Source organism: Arctopsyche grandis, chromosome 4 (genome assembly GCF_051622035.1).
Source record: "Arctopsyche grandis isolate Sample6627 chromosome 4, ASM5162203v2, whole genome shotgun sequence".
Classification (NCBI taxonomy): domain Eukaryota; kingdom Metazoa; phylum Arthropoda; class Insecta; order Trichoptera; family Hydropsychidae; genus Arctopsyche; species Arctopsyche grandis.
Window position 1 is genome coordinate 32,968,307 of NC_135358.1, and position 19,327 is coordinate 32,987,633.

At 35.5% G+C, this 19,327-nt stretch overlaps 1 protein-coding gene across 2 annotated transcripts; it reads right to left on the reverse strand.

The window, feature by feature from the left end:
* Positions 1–15,721: 15,721 nt before the first annotated feature.
* On the reverse strand, positions 15,722–18,089 carry Polr2F (RNA polymerase II subunit RpII18). 2 transcript variants are annotated; one of them, XM_077429207.1, is made up of 4 exons: positions 17,969–18,089; positions 17,410–17,479; positions 17,239–17,330; positions 15,722–17,161 (listed from the first exon to the last, which is right to left on the reverse strand). In XM_077429207.1, the coding sequence occupies exons 1-4, from the start codon at positions 17,995–17,997 to the stop codon at positions 16,951–16,953; spliced, it is 402 nt and encodes a 133-aa protein (XP_077285333.1). In that variant the 5' UTR covers positions 17,998–18,089; the 3' UTR covers positions 15,722–16,950. The 2 variants fall into 2 exon arrangements, with proteins under 2 accessions (XP_077285333.1, XP_077285334.1); XM_077429208.1 differs by having other exon boundaries at positions 16,720–17,161; positions 17,239–17,327.
* Positions 18,090–19,327: the final 1,238 nt, after the last annotated feature.

Genomic DNA, 19,327 nt, shown 5'->3' on the forward strand with positions numbered 1-19,327 from the left:
GCAGGGACAGTTCTTGTTTTCCTAGATAGATTATTGCGTTAATAATTCGTTTTAAAACATCTCTATTTTTATTTACTTGTTCATTATGTCGACTTATTTCGGCTTTACGTTGACTGTCAATTAATACGTCGATTCGTTGTTTGCCAAACATTTGTATGGAAAGAAATGATTGAACGTGTGCCTGCGATCCTTCGTGTTTCTTCAGTGCTGCTGTCAAATGGTTGAGATCAGCAAATCCTTCTTTGTTCCACACATTAATATCTTTGGAGAACAATAAACATGGCCAGCAGAAAAGTTTGGATCGAATTTCACAGCCTGTAATCCATTCGAATTTTTTATAATTTGAAACGCAAAAATGTCTAGTGTAAACTTTTGTTTTTTCTTTATGCAAACTGGATAAATTTGGAAGAGACGGACACGGTTTCCCATCTTTAATTATTTTTAATTTTATCTCAAAACTTCTATTTGAAAACGGAATAGTTAAAATGTCTTGAACACTGTTAGCCATTATTAGTTATTAGAGGTAATAATATGACCATAAAAATACGAATGTGCGAAAAAGTACGAGACCACGTGCCGCATCGCATTGGTCAATTGCCGACTGTTGCGCGGTGCTCTGAAGTCGTAGCACACCGTACGTCTTAATATCGCGAACAAACCTATACAAGCGAATATCCGCCTGCACACTCCAACCAAACCCACCAATTTGCTGCACGGCATAGGTATTCTCTCGTCGCGGCGCACAAACTACATCTAACATCACACAACACGCTGCAGACTGCACACCACACCATACACCATACATTTAGCGCACGCGGTAAATACACCATACACATCAATGCCTGTTTATACAACAACACATTATTTTGTATTAAAATACTACTTTATGTGGTCTTTGGTTTTCACGGGTGTGCGCCGCACACCTAGCACACACCCAATATACGCCACTGATGTATACTAAACCTCCAATATAAAGATTGTATATAGAGCCTTAAATGTTCAACCTTCAACTGAAAGCTAAACACAACCATGCCTCGGTTAACACGGAAAATCTCGTAGAGCAAAATAAAGTCATACAACACATTATGAGGAAATCGAATTGTTCGTAATAAGTAGAGACACGTATTCCGGGCATCTATTTTTAATCAATTTTAGTCAATTTTAGCATTTTCATTTTGCATTTTAGCGTTCAATTTTACAATCTATTTTTATGAAAAGTTTAATTTTAAATAATAAAAAATTAACACAACAATTAAAAAATAATAGAAAAATTCAAAAATGTTTTGGAATTAAAATTAAAATTAAAAAAACATGCATATAAAAATACAAAGACAAAAAATATGAATAAAAAAATATAATACTAATTAAAATTTATTAAAACTCAACATGGAGCATATTTCTACAGATTATTTTTTGAAATTCGTGCGACTATCACTAACAATTATATTGTATTTACTAAAATACCTTTCAGCATCCACACTTTTGTCTACTATTTACAGTAGTAGACAAAAGCAGTTGCTTGGTTTCGACAGGAAAAACACCGTCTATGGTAAACTGCAAGCTCTGTTTTATCCCCTCAATTTCTTCACATAATAAATGGGCAAAGGGATAGGAAGACCTTTCTAAATTGTCTATTAATTTTATTAATTTTATGCAAATTTCACTTTTGTTTGTTATACTTAATATTAGCATATTTTACGAACTTAGCATCAATCAAGCATTAATATCAAAATGCCCAAAATACGTGTCTCTAGTAATAAGTCATAGAATATTCAGATATTCTAATAAAAGCACCTAAAATCTTTCTATTTGGTTCAATATCAGCCTTTGAATGCTGACCAACGCCCATCGGAGTTTTGCTGACATGATCCATAGGCCTACAAAACGCCGATAGGCGTTGTAAATTTTGTATGTACAAAGTAAACAAGAATAGTATCTGCTAAGCCTTTACAGGTAGCATTGAAAAAAGCTGCCTTGAACATGGGTAGTGTAATCCGTGTCAATGTTTATAAAGACTGGTTTACACCGAAATTTCTGAATTTATAACCATTCTGAATTTATAACCAGCAGAATATCCCGATGGAAATCCCTAACTGCTGAGTATTTTAGATTGTGGCTTGGCATTTAGATTGTGAGCATTACATTTTATCAACAATGAAGAAGATGGAACTAGTTTTGGAAAAATACATTCATTAATAGACTTCTTTTGTTTATTTTATATTGTTGCAAAGATATGTATATTAGAGAGTCTAAACACACCTTTACAAATCTGGAAATCCTCGGTGGTAGTTATCTAGGGTAGTGATCTAAGGTTCGTTTGGATTAGCTTCAATTTTTATACCTGCTTTCTATTGAATTTCTAAATAATTCTAGTTGGAAATGTAAGCTGAATATAAGCCTTTGGTAACACCCGTATTAAAAACCCGTGGTTGCGTTGATACTAAGCACCGAGAGGTCACCGGGTTCGATCCCGTTAGCTGACCGTGATTGCAAAGAATCTATTCTGAGTATAATCTTTAATGCTGCTGATCAGGCTTGGGTATTTTTGACTCCAACTCGATCGTTTCCTATCAGAATTTGTCAATTTATATGATTTCATTGTTGAAGTCGTTCCTCGAATTGGCAAAAACAATCCTACCCACTATGTCACCACTATTTGAATCAAAAATTTATTACTGACGATTCCAGCGACAATAGTCATGGTCGAAAGAAGTTTCACCAATTTAAGAATAATCAAAAATTATTTGAGATCTGTAAGTAGTCAAGATCGAACTTCTGATTTAACCCTTTTGTCGATAGAACATAAATTAGTGAGTGATTTAAAATTTTACGACATCATTTATGAATTTGCTAATTTAAAAGCGACAAAAAAACTATAGATGCGTTTTTCTTATTTAAATTGTATACATATGTAGAAACATCGTTTAGCCAACAATAAATATTGTTCAGTTTTATTTCACGGTACACATAATAAAAACCATAATTCATTAATTAAGGAGCGCTTATTTGATATTTACCAAGGCTTATTTGATATTTGTACAGCTTTGAATATAGCATTCGCCAAAGTTTGACAAATACTGATCTGATCATTCATACAGTTGAAGACAACTATATAAAAGCTGTATTCCAATTTATAACTCAATTGCTAGAAAGGTTTAAGAGTTATGTTTAATTTACAAAACCTATTACTTTTAGCATTACTCCATACTCCATACAAATTATATATAGGTTTTTGAGCTCTTTTTCTTATTATGCTGTACATTAACACTAAAAGAATATAATACCATGAATACTAACAAAATTAAATTAAAATTGTAAAATAGAAAATGATCAGTAGCTATTAAAATAGATATAATATGTATTATGAATACAATTTAGTAATAATAAAAAGCATTTAAAAATCAAAATACTTGATATTTTATATAAATTTATTTATTTCAATCATTTCGTCATTTCTATGTACATTGACTTTGTAAAAATTATCTAAATTCACAACTTTTTTGTTTGTTACAATCGTTAATACGATTTCAAATAAAATTTCATATATTTTTCGCACAACTTTGACGCAATACTGCTTACTGAATTTAAGTCACCAGATCTACTTATTATTATAATTATAAAGCACCATTCCTATTCTATTTAATTATATAAGTAGTATTGCTATGAGAGAGATAATCTCAGATTTATGGCGATTTTAAAAGCGGCATTACATACATTAGTACAATATAATACTATGATTACTAACAAAATTGATTGTAAAATAGAAAATGATCAATAGATCAGTAGCTATTTAAATAGATGTAAGATGTATTGTGAACATAAATTAGTAATAATAAAATGCATTTAAAAATCAAAATCAATACTTCATACGTCCATAATGAGATATGTAAGTTCTGAGATAAGATCAGCTACTGCAAGCAAGCTACATATATACACATTGAATATTATTTGCATATTGCATTCTGCTCGCACATAATACATATGTAGATACATATGAATGTATTGTTTATTAATCTGTGCGAAAAAAATGGCCATCGTATATTTTAACGATGTGTTATTTGATAGAACACGTTGCTCGCAAGTGCGTATGATGCTCATCACGCTCGTTGGGCATTTCATAGACCAATGTTTGGTTTATGGTTTATTTGCCGGATCGGAAAATCGAGCATAGGAAAAACAACCGGATAAAATGGCGCGTCTGACGAAAAAACAACAAAATGCAACGCAGCGTTTGCAATGCGCGTGGGAACCGTTGCAACTGCACCTTTTTTTTGTAACGCAACTTTCCTACATTATTTATATCGAAAATGCAGTTTTTAAATCGACGCATATGTACCTGTTATATGTATGTAAGTTTCGATAGTAAGCTTAGATTAAATTGAATATGATAAGCCATAAGTATATGTAAGTATGTGCATAGATATGTAGATGAAAAGCATCATCCGTGTTTTAATTTCGAAGAATTATCATTCAAATTGCGTTGCAAAAAATAATTACACGAGTTTTAACGTCAAAAAGGTGCGACTTCGTTAGTATAATGAATGGATTTAATACGAAATGCAAAAACGTCGTTAAATTAAAACGTCCCAGAGAGCGCGCCCGCGAAATGCACTTCGCATAAACGGGGAGAGAGTTATGGATGTTAATTAAGTTGCTCAGGTGTCTGCATTATCGCTCGTCCTGTATTATTACGTTATTACATCGTAAATTGCATGCGAAATTAAAAACGCATTCAATTTTTATCTTATTTCGTAAGATGGCTTTGCGCTAAATTTATGAAATGATTTTCAATATGAACTCCACTTCACTATACATATGTACGTACGTACAGGCGAAAAAAAGTCAAACTAAGTATTGAATAATTATGAAAATGTTGTAAAATGTATACACATGTTTATTGCGATTAAATAAATCTTAAATAAAAATATTATCCATTTTTAAACTTATATTTTAATTAATGCAAAGATTACACTGCTTATTTTGCGATTTTAATTATAATCAGTAGTGAGCTTGACTCGACATGACAGTTTGACGTATTTGGCCGTAGCAGCGCTTACTTCGCACACCGTCACTTTGCATTTACTTTACGTTTAAAATATGCAGAATTAGTACTCTTACAAATGTAGCTAATACTAAAATCTAATACACACAACTTTTAAATTCAAACCCTGACCCCAATTGAAAAAAAATCATGGTTTCGAATATTATAGTGAAATTTGAATGATTATAGAATTCAAATGAACCATTCGCTGTCAGAACTTGTAGATTTTATTTAACGTAATTATTGAAACGGTTCAATAAATACTCTACCTACCTATCCATCTCTATTATTTCCTATTTTAGTCTGCGTTCGATAATTCACTGAGCAACAAAAAATCACGTTTTTGAGTTACCAGAGCGGAGATTAACCAATCTTTATTAAATTGACCCACTGAATTCGAATATGATAACGATTTTTGTTGGTTAGTGATCGTTTACGAGATATGAGCGTTTAAAAAAACGCGCGATTTTTATAATTTTTTGGCTTTTGCGGTCTTTAACTCAAAATCTAGTATTGATATGCCCAAAGTAAGTATTGGAATCAATAGTCAGATGTTTTTTCTATTGATTGTGGTTTTTTATTGTTTTAAAATACTTATAATTAATTGTCTAGCGAATTTTAAATGTCAAAAATATATTTTTTTACGGATATACATATACATGTATAATTATAATTTACAAATATAAATAATCTTTTTTAATCGTAAAACACGTTAAATAGTTGAAATCAAATAATAAAACCAAAAAAACTGGTGTATAGCTTCATGTAATTAAAAAAAATCGAAACATCGAACAATTGAAAGTGATGCGATTTCCTTGCACGGTACTGTATATATGTATGTATATTCTAAGCCCGCTTGAAAGGTCAAGGAATTTGACCCTTAAAGCCCTCAACATGAGCCCCCCCCCCCAACAAACCCTTTCGTCGGAGAACGAAACGTTTGTTCATGAATATCGCACAAGAACAATCGCACATCACTGTTCTTATAAAAAAAAGCCACACTGTACATAAAGCACATGAACACATAAAGCGCGCATGCGTTAGGAAATAATACCTGAAATGTGCCGTGCGAATGCACGCACACCTCAAGTAAACATAGTATTTGTTTATTTATTTTATTAAAATACATATTATATTTTACTAAGCAACCCCTTGTCAACTACATCTATAGAAAAAATAGGCCAATAAGATAATACTAAAAAAAAATAGCCTGCGTGGCCACCTCCGGTGTACTTGGTTATGTATGTACGGAGTTGTCAGTGAGCAGTGTCAGAGCAGAAAAATCGATTAAAAAATAAGTTATTTACAAATTCACTTGTTCCACTCGTCTATATTTAAACCATTTTCATTATTATTTTCCCTATAAACATGTACAGAATACTTACGCTTAATTATTTATATGCGTATAGGTAAGTTTAACGGAGCTTTTAGAGCTTTCAGGTACGAGCGCGTAAGCCTCCGTCATGAAAGTTGGCCGATGTGAAAGCCGGGCAGGAAGGAATAGTGGGAGGGGGAGGAAGAGGCTGAAAGAAGTCGGAGTGGGTGGACAGGGGGTGAAGGGGAGGACTTGTAATTTTGTTTGAAAAGAGACTTGGAGAAATAAATGGAAAACAGGGAGATGAATAAACGAACGAACGGGGCAACTTATTCGAATCCATCTAACGAACGAATCCCGCTTTTTAAAATGTAAATAGAGCCTTCGACGTAGACCTCTCCCCACCCCCACCCACCCACCCCCCGCCCAACTCACCCCGCTTATCCGACAGTCGTCTCTGTCTCCAATCCGGCTAATATTATTTACCGTGCGCTACCTTGCACCCTCAACCCTCCCGCCTCCTTATCCTCCCTCTAGCCGGCGTCTGGTCCCGTGGCCCCGTCTTATTCAAATTAATGCATGAAATCGGATTTCTACTTCTTATTTCGGAGTTCTTGGAGTCGCTTCTTCGACTCTATAAGGGGGAGGGGTGGTTCGCGAGCCCCCGTTTGCCTTTGCTGAACAAATACGCTACAAACGTCAAGAGAGACAAATACACCTTATATATGTACACACTTCACCTAAATTTCATTTGTTTAATGCTTTTTGAACAACAACTTTAATTGAATTGCATAATAGAATAGAATGACATTACAGAATATATGTATTTTGCGCCCCGATTGGTTCTCCTGTTCACTGCTAGTACTATTGCAACTATTAATTTACCATCAATTTACTATTTTTTTCATATTTAATATGGACTTATGTATGTATGTATATTTTAATCTTGGATGCGGTGCATCCGCTCTAAAATCGCCAGACAAATTGAACGACAGATTAACGGACGGCTGCTTTAAATGCAATTCTCATCTTCTCGAATGATAGATTGCTTTCGATGTGCACAGATGCAATTATTAAAATCGTAATTATTAAAATGGAGTTGGATCTTTCAGGCGAGTTTAATAAGGCAAGATTCGATAAGTTCCGAATCTTGCCTTATTAAACTCGCCAGAAAGATCCAACTCAATTTTAATAATTGCATCTGTGCACATAGAAAGGTTACTCGTCATCTGATGTGCAATCTATCATTCGAGAAAACGAAAATTACGTTTAAAGCTGCCGTTCTGTTAATCTGGCGATTTTAACCCTTTAATCTTACCAGTGTCATGTAATGCCAGGTTGCACTAAATCGACACTATGGCCAAATTTCTACAGATATACATTTTATTTTTACATCGATTTTATTTTACCAGGAAGCCGTCTATATATACCAGGAAAAATGATATATATAGACTTTAAACTATCAAACTCATAAATGATTTATTCAAATTTTAAACCACTCACTAATTTATGTTCTATCGACAAAAGGTTTAAATCAGAAGTGTGATCTTGACTACTTACAGATCCAATGCACTCCAATCAGAAGTATGGAATTTTGTATGCTTGGCATAACGAGGAAAGACTGGAAACGGAATACGTGGGTGAGAAGTATGACAAGAGTAGTGGATGTAGTGGATAGAGTGAAGAGATTGAAATGGCAATGGACGGGCCACGTGGCCAGAAGAATGAACGAAAGGTGGACAAAAGAAGCGCTAGAATGGTACCCGAGATAATGCAAAAGGGTAGAAGAAAGACCGTAGGGAAGAGATGGGTGAAACAGAGACGAGTGAAAGCGTGTTGGAGAAGCCTTCATACAGCAGTGGATGGTGAATGGCTGTAGATGATGATGATATGTAGTTCAGTGGCGGCTCGTGAGAATTACCAGTGGAGAGTAAACTGCAGAGATGAATTAAATACATACCGGTGACCAAATGCAAACAAAAATTGCATGCATATGTACTGTAACGTGGGAACTATCCACTGTCTAAGTGCATTCGAAGGCCAACTATGGAGACCCCCGAATTGGCCTAAGGGGACTCAGTAAGAGGCCGCTAGAATTCTCAGAACCCGAGAGCGTGAGACTCACTTAAAACTGTACGTCTCTAGACAACAGATACATAAACGGATCGGGGAAGCTATGATGGGCAACTTGTCCTGTATAAGAAGGTACTTAGGCCATGTTAGATTATTCTGGAGCGAGTGGTGGCTACGTGTGGAACTCCTGAATCATTCAATAAATGCTGTGAAGCGACTTTGACCTTTCATTTGGACCTAGAACTCACCCCTACGTACTTATTTCTTACTGGTTTTTTTTACATTATTTCTTAAAACGTGTAAATTGAAATCATTTCAGCTTGGCTGAAAAGTTTCTTCGCACACTTTGATAGTCTCACCACCCACGATTTATTATCAATATATCGTCCACTTAGAGCGCATCCAATAAAACGGCTCGATCGTTTATCCTTTGAAAAATTGAAACCTCTCTCGGGGGATGAAGGGTGTAACATACGCCCGTAAAAATAACAGGGGTGCCGGCCGTGTGGTCAACCCCATTCCGACATTTGAATTTCAAATGGCCGGCTGAGTAAGATTGAGTCGCTGTCGATGGTCAGCCTTTTCTCTACTGCGAGACGTCTGTCGGTCCGTGGGGGTCGGTTTTTTTTTTCTTTTTATTATTTCCTTCGGATAATTTTGTGTAAATTACGCATCCTTTCGCGGTCGTTTCGGACGCACCACACCCGGAAAAATATCAAATTGGTTCCGTTTACGGTGAGGGGTGGGGGTTTATTGAAAATTTCCATAGAAAGTAAATAATGCCGACGGGTCGGGGATGGAAAACGAATTTCAGAACGGAAACATGGTAATGTTGTACACACACACACACACACACACATACACGTGTGTGCGTGAAGTATCCATTTTGGAAAATGAAACGAATTTTCTCAACGGTCAGCGTTTGTTATTTCAACCAAAATTCAATATTTACTTATATATTATAATAATGCGATATTTTATCAGAATTCAGGTTGTATTTCCAGGATTTATGTATATACTAAAATATTATTTAGTACAATAATGTAAATTTTCATTTAAATAACATACATATTTTATATAAGACTTTAAATTCAGCAAAAATCAAAAGGTTGAAGGTCGCAGATTACACATTTTAACACTTCATAGAAATACTAGTTGTTTTACCCGGCTTCGCTCAGTGTTTGTAATATAAACAGCTTAAACATGGCGAATCTAATAGTAAATATTCATTTGTTTTTTTTTTTTTATTTATTTGAATCGAAAAAATATATCGAATCGTCGTCATAGAAACTTTCAAAACAGTTACCAACCAAAAATACTTACATACAAAGTCTCTTTCCAAATTATATGTATATTAGATTTCAACTTTTTCATCTAGTGCAAGATTTTCTGAGCCGATTCAGTACATTTAGACTAAAATTATAAAATAGTGTTTAACTTTAATTTTGACCATATTAACTTTCATAAAAATAATGCACACTCATAACAAATACATCGCACGAAAAACAAATTGTTCATCTTTAGTTAAATGTCATCATCATCGTCTACGGCATCCACTGCTGGATGAAGGCCTCTCCAACACACTTCCACTCTTCTCTGTTTTGCGGAACTCTCATCTATCTCACCCACACACTTTCCTAATTTCGTCTACCCATCTTCCCTGCGGTTTTCCTTTAACCCTGTTGCATTCTTTCGGGTGCAATTCTACCACTTCTTTTGTCCACCTTTCTTCCATTCTTCTAGCCACGTGCCCACCTATTTCCTTTCTATCTATTTACTTACTGCCTTCTCACCCACGTGTTCCGCTTCCTGTCTTACCTCGTTATGCCGAGCATACAGCGTTCCATACTTCTTTGAGTACATTGGACTTTGTGTAGCATCTTCGCGTTCAATATCCAAGTTTCACATCCATACTTCATCACTGGCAAAACGCATTGATCCAAGATCTTTTTATTCAAGCCACGTGGCATTTTTATTCAATAATTATATTATTCAACCAACAGTGTGGACCAGTGGTTAGCATATTATGCTTTCGAACAGACTGGTCACGGGTTCGAGTCCCACTAGAATCCCACTGCTGGCCAGACCTTGGTTTGTGACTCCAGTTCGATCGTTTCTTCGATTTCACCATTTTTTTCTGATTTTCATTGAAACAGTTCCTGTAAAATTGGCATCTCCTTTCTTATCTCCCAATCTAGTATCAATCTTGAGGTTCGCCACTTTGATCATAAAATACAGCAAAAATTTCTCCATAGATGTCACTGTGGATGATTTTATGAACTCTCATTGTATAAAATGCTAATTGATTGTATTGTATCTGTTTAAGTGCACTCGTCGCTTTGGCGCGATCTGTAAAGGCGAGTGTTCATGTTCTATGAAGTAAAATAAAAATAAAAAATATTTCTCACGAAAAAAATTATTATCACTGGAATTAATTTATTTACATTTATTTTTTTAGCCTTGTTTGTGTTTTTTCTAGTAAATTTACTTTTTATAAATTAATGTGTACCTAATGAATGGCAATAATTTTAAAGTTAAAGTAGCTGAATTTATGTAAGTTCAGCGTACTTTCAGTGAATACTATCTAAAATAAAGTTCAATTATATATTCCCCATTAGAATATGTAGAATTGGTACCAAATTTATCGAATAATCCTACGTCACAGTATACTGAATCCGTTCAATAAAGGTCTGTTCATACCTATCCAGCACGACCCGTATCCTGCAGGTGTCCTGCAAATGCGGATAGTATTCTTTGGTACATTATATGGACGTATTCATACTCCATTCGCGCATGCGCATTTACGCATTCATGCGCGTCCATATAGAATGTACTAAAGAATACTGTCCGTACTTGCAGGACACCTGCAGGATACGGGTCGTGCTGGATAGGTATGAACAGACCTTTATTGAACGGATTCAGTATACCGTGACGTAGGATTATTCGATAAATATGGTACCAATTCTACATATTCTAATGGGGAATATATAATTGAACTTTATTTTAGATAGTATTCACTAAGTACGCTGAACTTACATAAATTCAGCTACTTTAACTTTAAAATTAGATTGGGATTGGGATTGGGATAAAAACAGGATTCGGGTCGTGCTGGATAGGTATGAACAGACCTTAAATCGGATGGTGCGATTCAATAAATTATTTCAAGTCAAAAATACCACTTTGCTTAAAAAAGAAAGTATCTGATCAGTGCATTAGTGTTATGTTATATTGAATAAATTCAATACACTTATAAAACAGTGGAAAACCGCATTAGAATACATCAAATGTGATTCCACGCACGCAAATTTAGTCCATAACACATACACTTGCGACCATGCTCGCATTCAATGTCCATCTGCATTTATTTTTTTTAAAAGTTCATAAACAATTTAAATGAAATACATACATGTAGCATAAATTAATATGTTACAAATTCTCAGATATTATTCAATCGTAGCTGAAGGGGCGATTGAAAAGCTAGCGGTGGCAAAGGGAAGGGGGAAGATGGACGATAATAAAGATTCCCCGCTTTAGTGTTACGTATGGTAATTTATACGGAAAACGCTCGTAAAATTCAATGCGGTCAAGATGGTCCGTTACCAGCTCTCGCCGGGGAGATTGCTCCTCTTCTCTTCTTTTTATTGTTTTCCCTTTTATTTTGCGACCGGTTTTATTCCGCGCCGACAATAAAAATGGACGTGACATTACTTAATGAAATGAATTTGAAGCCGTAATCGGCCCTTATCAGCTCTTTGTTATCTGTCTGTGAGAACAAGGACATCAGGCTTACCATTCCCATGTATCACCCGACAAGTTATTTCGGCTCAAACCAATACTAATTAATTAATCTGTGACTGATAAATAAACTGTTCTTCCCCTCTATAGTTAATTTAATGTACCAAAGCACTGAATAAATGCATTGGCTTTCACTGCATACAGAATACAGTTTGGATTTAGTACCGTAGATAATATTCTTTTCATATAATCAGTCACGCAACTTAAAAAAACAATAATAATAATCTATATACACATATAAAAATGAATGTCTGTGTGTGTGTGTGTGTGTCTCGATTACGATGGAACTTTCAGGATTTGTTGTATGCATGTCCGGGAAGATTACTGTGAAAAAAAACGGGAAAAAACGGGAATGAGTGTCATTCGCTATAATTTCAAATGTTTTCGCGTCGCGACCAGAGTGTTCGCTGCCTGCGTTGTTCCGAAAAATGGGAACGGGAACGGGAATGGGAACGAGAACGGGAAAGGGAACGGGAACGAGAACTGGAACGGGAATTGTATGCGTTATTGTGGCATTGCAACGCATGCAGGGTTCAGCTAGTAATATATATAAAAACGGACGCGATGTTTGTATATGGGTATGTATGTGGCGGACACGTGGACAAGTATGGGGATTTAAAAAAACAAATTTTAGAATACCAGGAGTATATGTACATAGCCAGCAGTTTGGCTTAGTGATAGCGTATATATTTAGCATCACTGAGGTCATAGGTTCGTGTCCTCGCCACTGCTGGTTAGATTTGGGGGTTTTGTGACTCGAAATCGATCGTTTCTCTATCAGAGTTTGCCAATTTTATCTGATCATTGCTGAAACGGTTCCTGAAAATTGGTATTAAAAAATCTAATCCTGTTGTCACAAAAATCTGCCTGTGTATAATTTGTATTAATTATACACAGTAATCTGAAATCCATAGATGTCACTATGATTATTATTTCTGATTAATTGTTATATTCTATATATTCTGATTGTATATGTATGTATTACTGTATTTCTGATTTCTGATTGTTTATGTATTTCATTAACGTACACCCGTCGCATTGGAGCAAATCTGTAATGGCGAGTGTGTATTGATTTGTGACAATAAAATAAAATAAAATAAAATATGTTGTGCCCAGTGGCGTAACTACTATGTAGCGGGGTTAAGCAATGCTGACAAAATAACTGTTCAAATTAAGACACGTTTTGCGGGAATGCAGGTAGTGAAAAACTATTTCGTTTTTTTTGAACCTAAGAAAATTATTAATATGCCGGAAAAAGATATTCCAGACAATTGTTTGAATCTCAGAAAAAAATATACAGAAGTTTTCTCAGATCAATTCGAATCTCAATTTACACATGTACTTTATTGTGAAAGAAAGATCTTTCTGGAACAATAACCAGAGTGATTTTTCAGAAGTATATACCACATTCATGTTTAACTCTTCCTGTAACTATGGCTAGTGCAGAAAGAACATTCAATAAATTAAAAATAGCACTGAGCAACATAAAAAAATACCAGAGCGGAGACTAACCAATCTTTACTAAGTATACCCACTGAATTCGAATATGATAATGATTTTTGTTGGTTAGTGATCGTTTACGAGAGTTTTAACAAGTGTTTAAAAAACTGCGCGATTTTTAGTTTTTTTGCTTTTGCGGTCTTTAACTCAAAATATAGTATTGTTGTGCTCAAAGTGAGTATTGGAATCAATAGTCAGATGTTTTTTCTATTGACTGTGATTTTTTATTGTTTTAAAAATATTTAATTCTTGGTTAGTCTCCACTCTAGTAACTCAAAACGTGATTTTTTGTTGCTCAGTGTAATTAAAGATCCGTCAAAGCAGACTCAATGAACTATCTTTGTTTATAATTGAGCAAAAAGAAGCAGCCAAAATGGACCTCAAACAACTAATTCATGATTTTGCGAACAGTAAGGTTCGAAAGCAGAAATTTTAAAATAGGTGAGTTAAATTATATTATATTATGTACCTACATATTAACAATAATTATATTTATAAATTATTATATTAATAAATATATATTAGTAAGTAATTATATTAATAATCGCAGTATTATATTAATAAATATTATTAATATAATACTGCGTTGCGAAATAAAAAATTTGGTATTTCGATCTAACAATTCGAGAGGGGGGGGCCTTAATGATTTTTTGCTTACGAGCCCAACATTCCCAGTTACACCACTGGTTGTGCCTTGAGATATTTAATAAAATAAATACAAGCGAACAAAGCGCATAGCCAATAAAAAAATTGACCAATTAAAGGAACGTATCGTCATTCTGACCAATGGGTGCATTTTAAGCATGTAGCGTGCGATCGTGTCGAGGAGACACGGGGCAACGGGGTAGCGGGGACTTGAGCGTCTGATATGCGCTCCTGATATTGAGTGCCGAGCGATGGGTGACGTCAACGTCAGATGCGCTGCGCTGGAGCGTAGGTACACACATACACACACTCGATCATTAATCGTAGGTACACACATCTACGAAGGCACACACACACTCGATCATTAATCATTTCGAACGGGTTGAATTGACAAGCGTGTAATGCACGTACTAAACTTTTTCTATTAATACGTGCGCGCGCGCCTATAAATTACCTTAAATTATATTTAGATATAACTCATCAATTATTTTCTGTATATATAACGTATTGTTGCGTAGGGGTGGGTGGAGGATCCAAGTAAAAGGCCAAAGTCGTGTCACAGCATTTATTGGTGATTAAGGAGATACACGCACTGGCAGTGCTCGGTCCAGAATGTCTTGATATGGCCTAAGTACCTGCTTATAAAAGGCAGGTCACTCACTGCATCTTCCTCGACGCGTTTTTTTACCTATTGTTATAGTCACGTAATATATATGCAATCCCACGGTCTCGACACGCAGTCCCACGCTTTCGCGCTGTCAGTTCTGAAAACTCTAGCGGGAAGTGGCTGGGTGCCTTTACCGACCACAAAGTCCATTCGGGGGACTCCATTGTTAGGTGACAGTACTTAATCCTGGAGATAATCCTCGAAAACCAATTATAACGGCGGCTCCTTTTAGCATATGCTACAGTATTATACATTCATCATCATCATCTTCAGTCATTCACCATCCACAGCTGGATGATCCCCACTATTAGGGTTGCCAAGTATCATGGACCAAAAAAAAAGAACATTTAACAAAAACTGTTTATTTGCACGTACTAAACTTTTTCTATTAATACGTGCGCGCGCGCGCCTATAAATTACCTTACATTATATTTATATATAACTCATCAATTCCTTTCTGTTATGGGGGATGAACGAATGAGACGACTGGCATGTTGAATGCACGTGTTTATTATATGACAGCTGAAGGCAGAGTGAGTAGCGGCTCTCCGAACCCAGCCGAGTTGGTCCCCACTCGCAGGAAGGCAACCAAACTCGACCATGTCGTATAAGCGAGCCGCCACACTGTATATATAACGTATTGTTGCGTAGGGGTGGATGGAGGATCCAAGTAAAAGGCCAAAGTCGTGTCACAGCATTTATTGGTGATTAAGGAGATACACGCACTGGCAGTGCTCCGTCCAGAATGTCTTGATATGGCCTAAGTACCGCCTTATAAGGGACAGGTATCTCAGGGCATCTTTAACGTCCGGTTTGTTTACCTATTGTACGAGATGTGCCACGGAAGTCGGTCTCACGCTACCGCCGTTACTTCTAAGAACTCCACGGGAATGCGACCGAGTATCGCTATCGCCGCTAAGTGCATTCGGGGGAGATAATCCTCGAAACCAATTATAACGGTCACACAGTCTCTGGGATGCTACTCGGCCTAATCCGATTGCAACTACTTAGCGGTGTACGTAACATTATCAATACCTTCCCGAAGCCACCCGTTGAAATCTACAGGCACAACACTAGTTATACATATTTAGATATTTACACTCTTTACTCCAAATCAATGTAGAATTCGTATAAATTTCAATGACAAAAACCTCACATTTAATCATTAGTCAATGTTTTTCTTTGGACGTACATATGTATGTCTGAATACATATCTGAAATAAACGTTTCAAAATATAACATTCAATAACAAACCATAATGACTTTTTGAAGATCTTAGTCTTCCTTTCCACTGAGCACAGTATTTTAACCTTTGACACATAATAAATCTAATTTTATTTATTTGATGTGCCTTCATATGATGTCCGTCCACTATATTTTATAATCAAATCTTCCAGATAACCATTAATGAGTGTACCAGATAACCAGCAGTAAGATTATCACGCGCAACAGACTATTTTCTTCTTAAATCAGATTCCAAATCGTGCATCCATACATATTCATAAAGAACCGAAGCGTATTGATGGTTATATTAAAATTTTAACTGTAAGGCAAATTCTTCTAATGCAGTGCAAATGCTTACCATGCTTAGAATGATATCTCCAGCAATCATTCTTTCATCTTTTGATGCATTTAAACTTAACTTGACACATCAAATGGTGTTGATATAATTAAAACAAATGTATATATGTACAAAATATAATTTAATATTTAATGAAAACATATAACCGATCTAAAAAAGTGACATGAAACAATCAAAATCTTTTTTTAGTTATCAGATCAGTATTACTTAATATTATTACAATAGAACTTATGGTCCATTTAACACTGGCAACAACGAATCAGTTGAAAAACAGAATATTTCAGATACATATTTGACGTTATGCCAATGTATATAATACAGCTTAATACTATTTATTGATCAATAATGATCAATTCATCGATATTCCAATCTTCGTACGAGTGGTCGGGTAGATATCTTCTTATGATTATAGGAATCTTTTTCTGGTTGAGTTCTTTCATGGCTATTTGCAGCGGATCAGTTTCGCCCTCGAGCTCCACCATTACGGGGGCGCACATCGCTATTTGTAGCGCCCTCGTCCCCAGCACCCTTGCCCTTTCATACCTTAAAAATAAAAACAAAATATATACTCCAAGTATAAAACTGCATTCAACATCAATTTCGAACAAGATATGTATTACTTTGTCATATATCGAGTTGTTATCCGCTTCGACTTTTCAACTCCGCCACCAGCTTGACCTGGCGCCAAAAACTGCACCTGCTCCGCATCCTCCTAGGGGTAATATATTATCAAGATAAGTAAATCTAAACTTATGTGCAATGGTCTATAATAAATATATTCATTTTAACACCTCTTGCTCTTCTACTTCTTCGATATTTTCATCTTCTTCAATGTCGTCATAATCGGCACCACCACCACCGCTGAAAATAGAAGTTTTTTAAAATTAGGGTTGAATAAAAATAGTTCAAGCTCCAAGAGAAAAATCCAGAATCTTCATATTTTTTCAAACATTTAAAAAATCTGAGTTCACGTTTGATATTAACGGTTTTTAAGGAGACATCTTCGATTTAAGATGCAAAAAAACTGTAAGTAAATGTAATTTAGGATCCGCTTGTCATATTATAATGATTTGTTTATCATAACCTCTTCACACGATTTGGAATGTTCTAGATCTCAATAGCACGAAAATTCGAAATTCTAAATAATCATTTTACAGCAATTAAGTGTGTGTTAACATTAGAAGGAGATATGTATATGCAATGTGATAAATGGTAACGAAAGCACCATCCAAACTGATATTTTTAGGTTATGTTATTACTGCGCATTTAAAATTGATTTTTTAACTAATCTGTGAATGAAACATTCAACTATCATGATATTTATCATGAATAATATTATGAAATAATTACTCGTCCGCATCAAACTCGTCGTCAGCCATCAGGATATCTTCAAACTTATGACAACGATGAAATGTCAAACAAAAACCCGCGACACTAGCGTTCAGTAGTGCCAACTGTAAATATGAATGTGAAAGCCACTCGTTACCTTTTCGCCAGTGTATATAAAGGAACGCTACAATAGTGAACCATGCTTACTGGAATTACAATTGAAAAATAAAAGCCCAATTACAGACGCGGCTCGTCCATAGGAACTAAAGTACTGTAGCCCTTTACTAAACCAGTTCTTGTATGAAGAAATTACAGACGGATACATGAAGTGGCAGGTCATCACATAAGCGTTTGCCTAGAGCTCCCAATCTGTGTAGGGCCAAAAATGATTTAATTAAGAAATTGTGTACTTTTAAATTTCTTTCAATATCTGTAAAAAAAAATGCAATATTTATTTGAAGGGAGGGAGGCAAAATCAAATTGATCCACCACTAGATAAATGCAGTGGTAAACAGATTATTTCACAAATTATGTTCGCGCACACGAAATCTTTGTCGCGAAAATTGCGAATACGGAATATTTGGCACTCGATTTCTCGTTAGTATGATAGTTCGCATTATCACTCTCGATGGATGGAATTTTCGGGTACCAGATGTTTCGTGATCGAAATTTTAGTGACCAAATGCAGTACCCCCAAAAACATTTTCCTAGAGCCGTCACTGCCCATGACATTACCAAATATCTTCTATGCTCTCCATGGATTAAGATTATAATACTTAACTCTTCATTGAGCCTTCAAGGCTGAAAATGGTTAAGAGTTCGTTCGCTGATAAAACATCCTAAATGATCCAGGGTAATTGAGAAAATATTAAATCTGATTTCAAGATATAATTAATTTTTTACTCTTCTATATTTTTCTAGGATAATTTGTGTGCATGTATGAATGACATCAATATCAAATTTGTTGATTTTGTAGGAATCCCGATTCACCCCAATCGAAACATCTATTCCGACGGAGGATACATTTACCACGCTCAACCATTGACGTCATCTCGAGTCGAGAAAGTTACACCCTAACAAATCTAACTGAAAGACGCGAAGTCGAAGACCACCTGCAGCCATTAAAGTGCAGCTGTACGAACAATAGCTACATTGTAACCCATTGAACGAACATCCAGACTCCGCGGAACAAAGGGCGATAAAAACTAAATCGAGTGGAACGGCGCCACATATTCGAGAACGTTCCACCCTCACAAATCAAACGGAACGAACTGCATTCCTTGCACACGGTCGCATACAGCGCACTATATAAACCCGCACAGCGGGCTCAACAGTCAGTCAACAGACAGCAGCAGACCATGCTACACCAACAACCAGTCA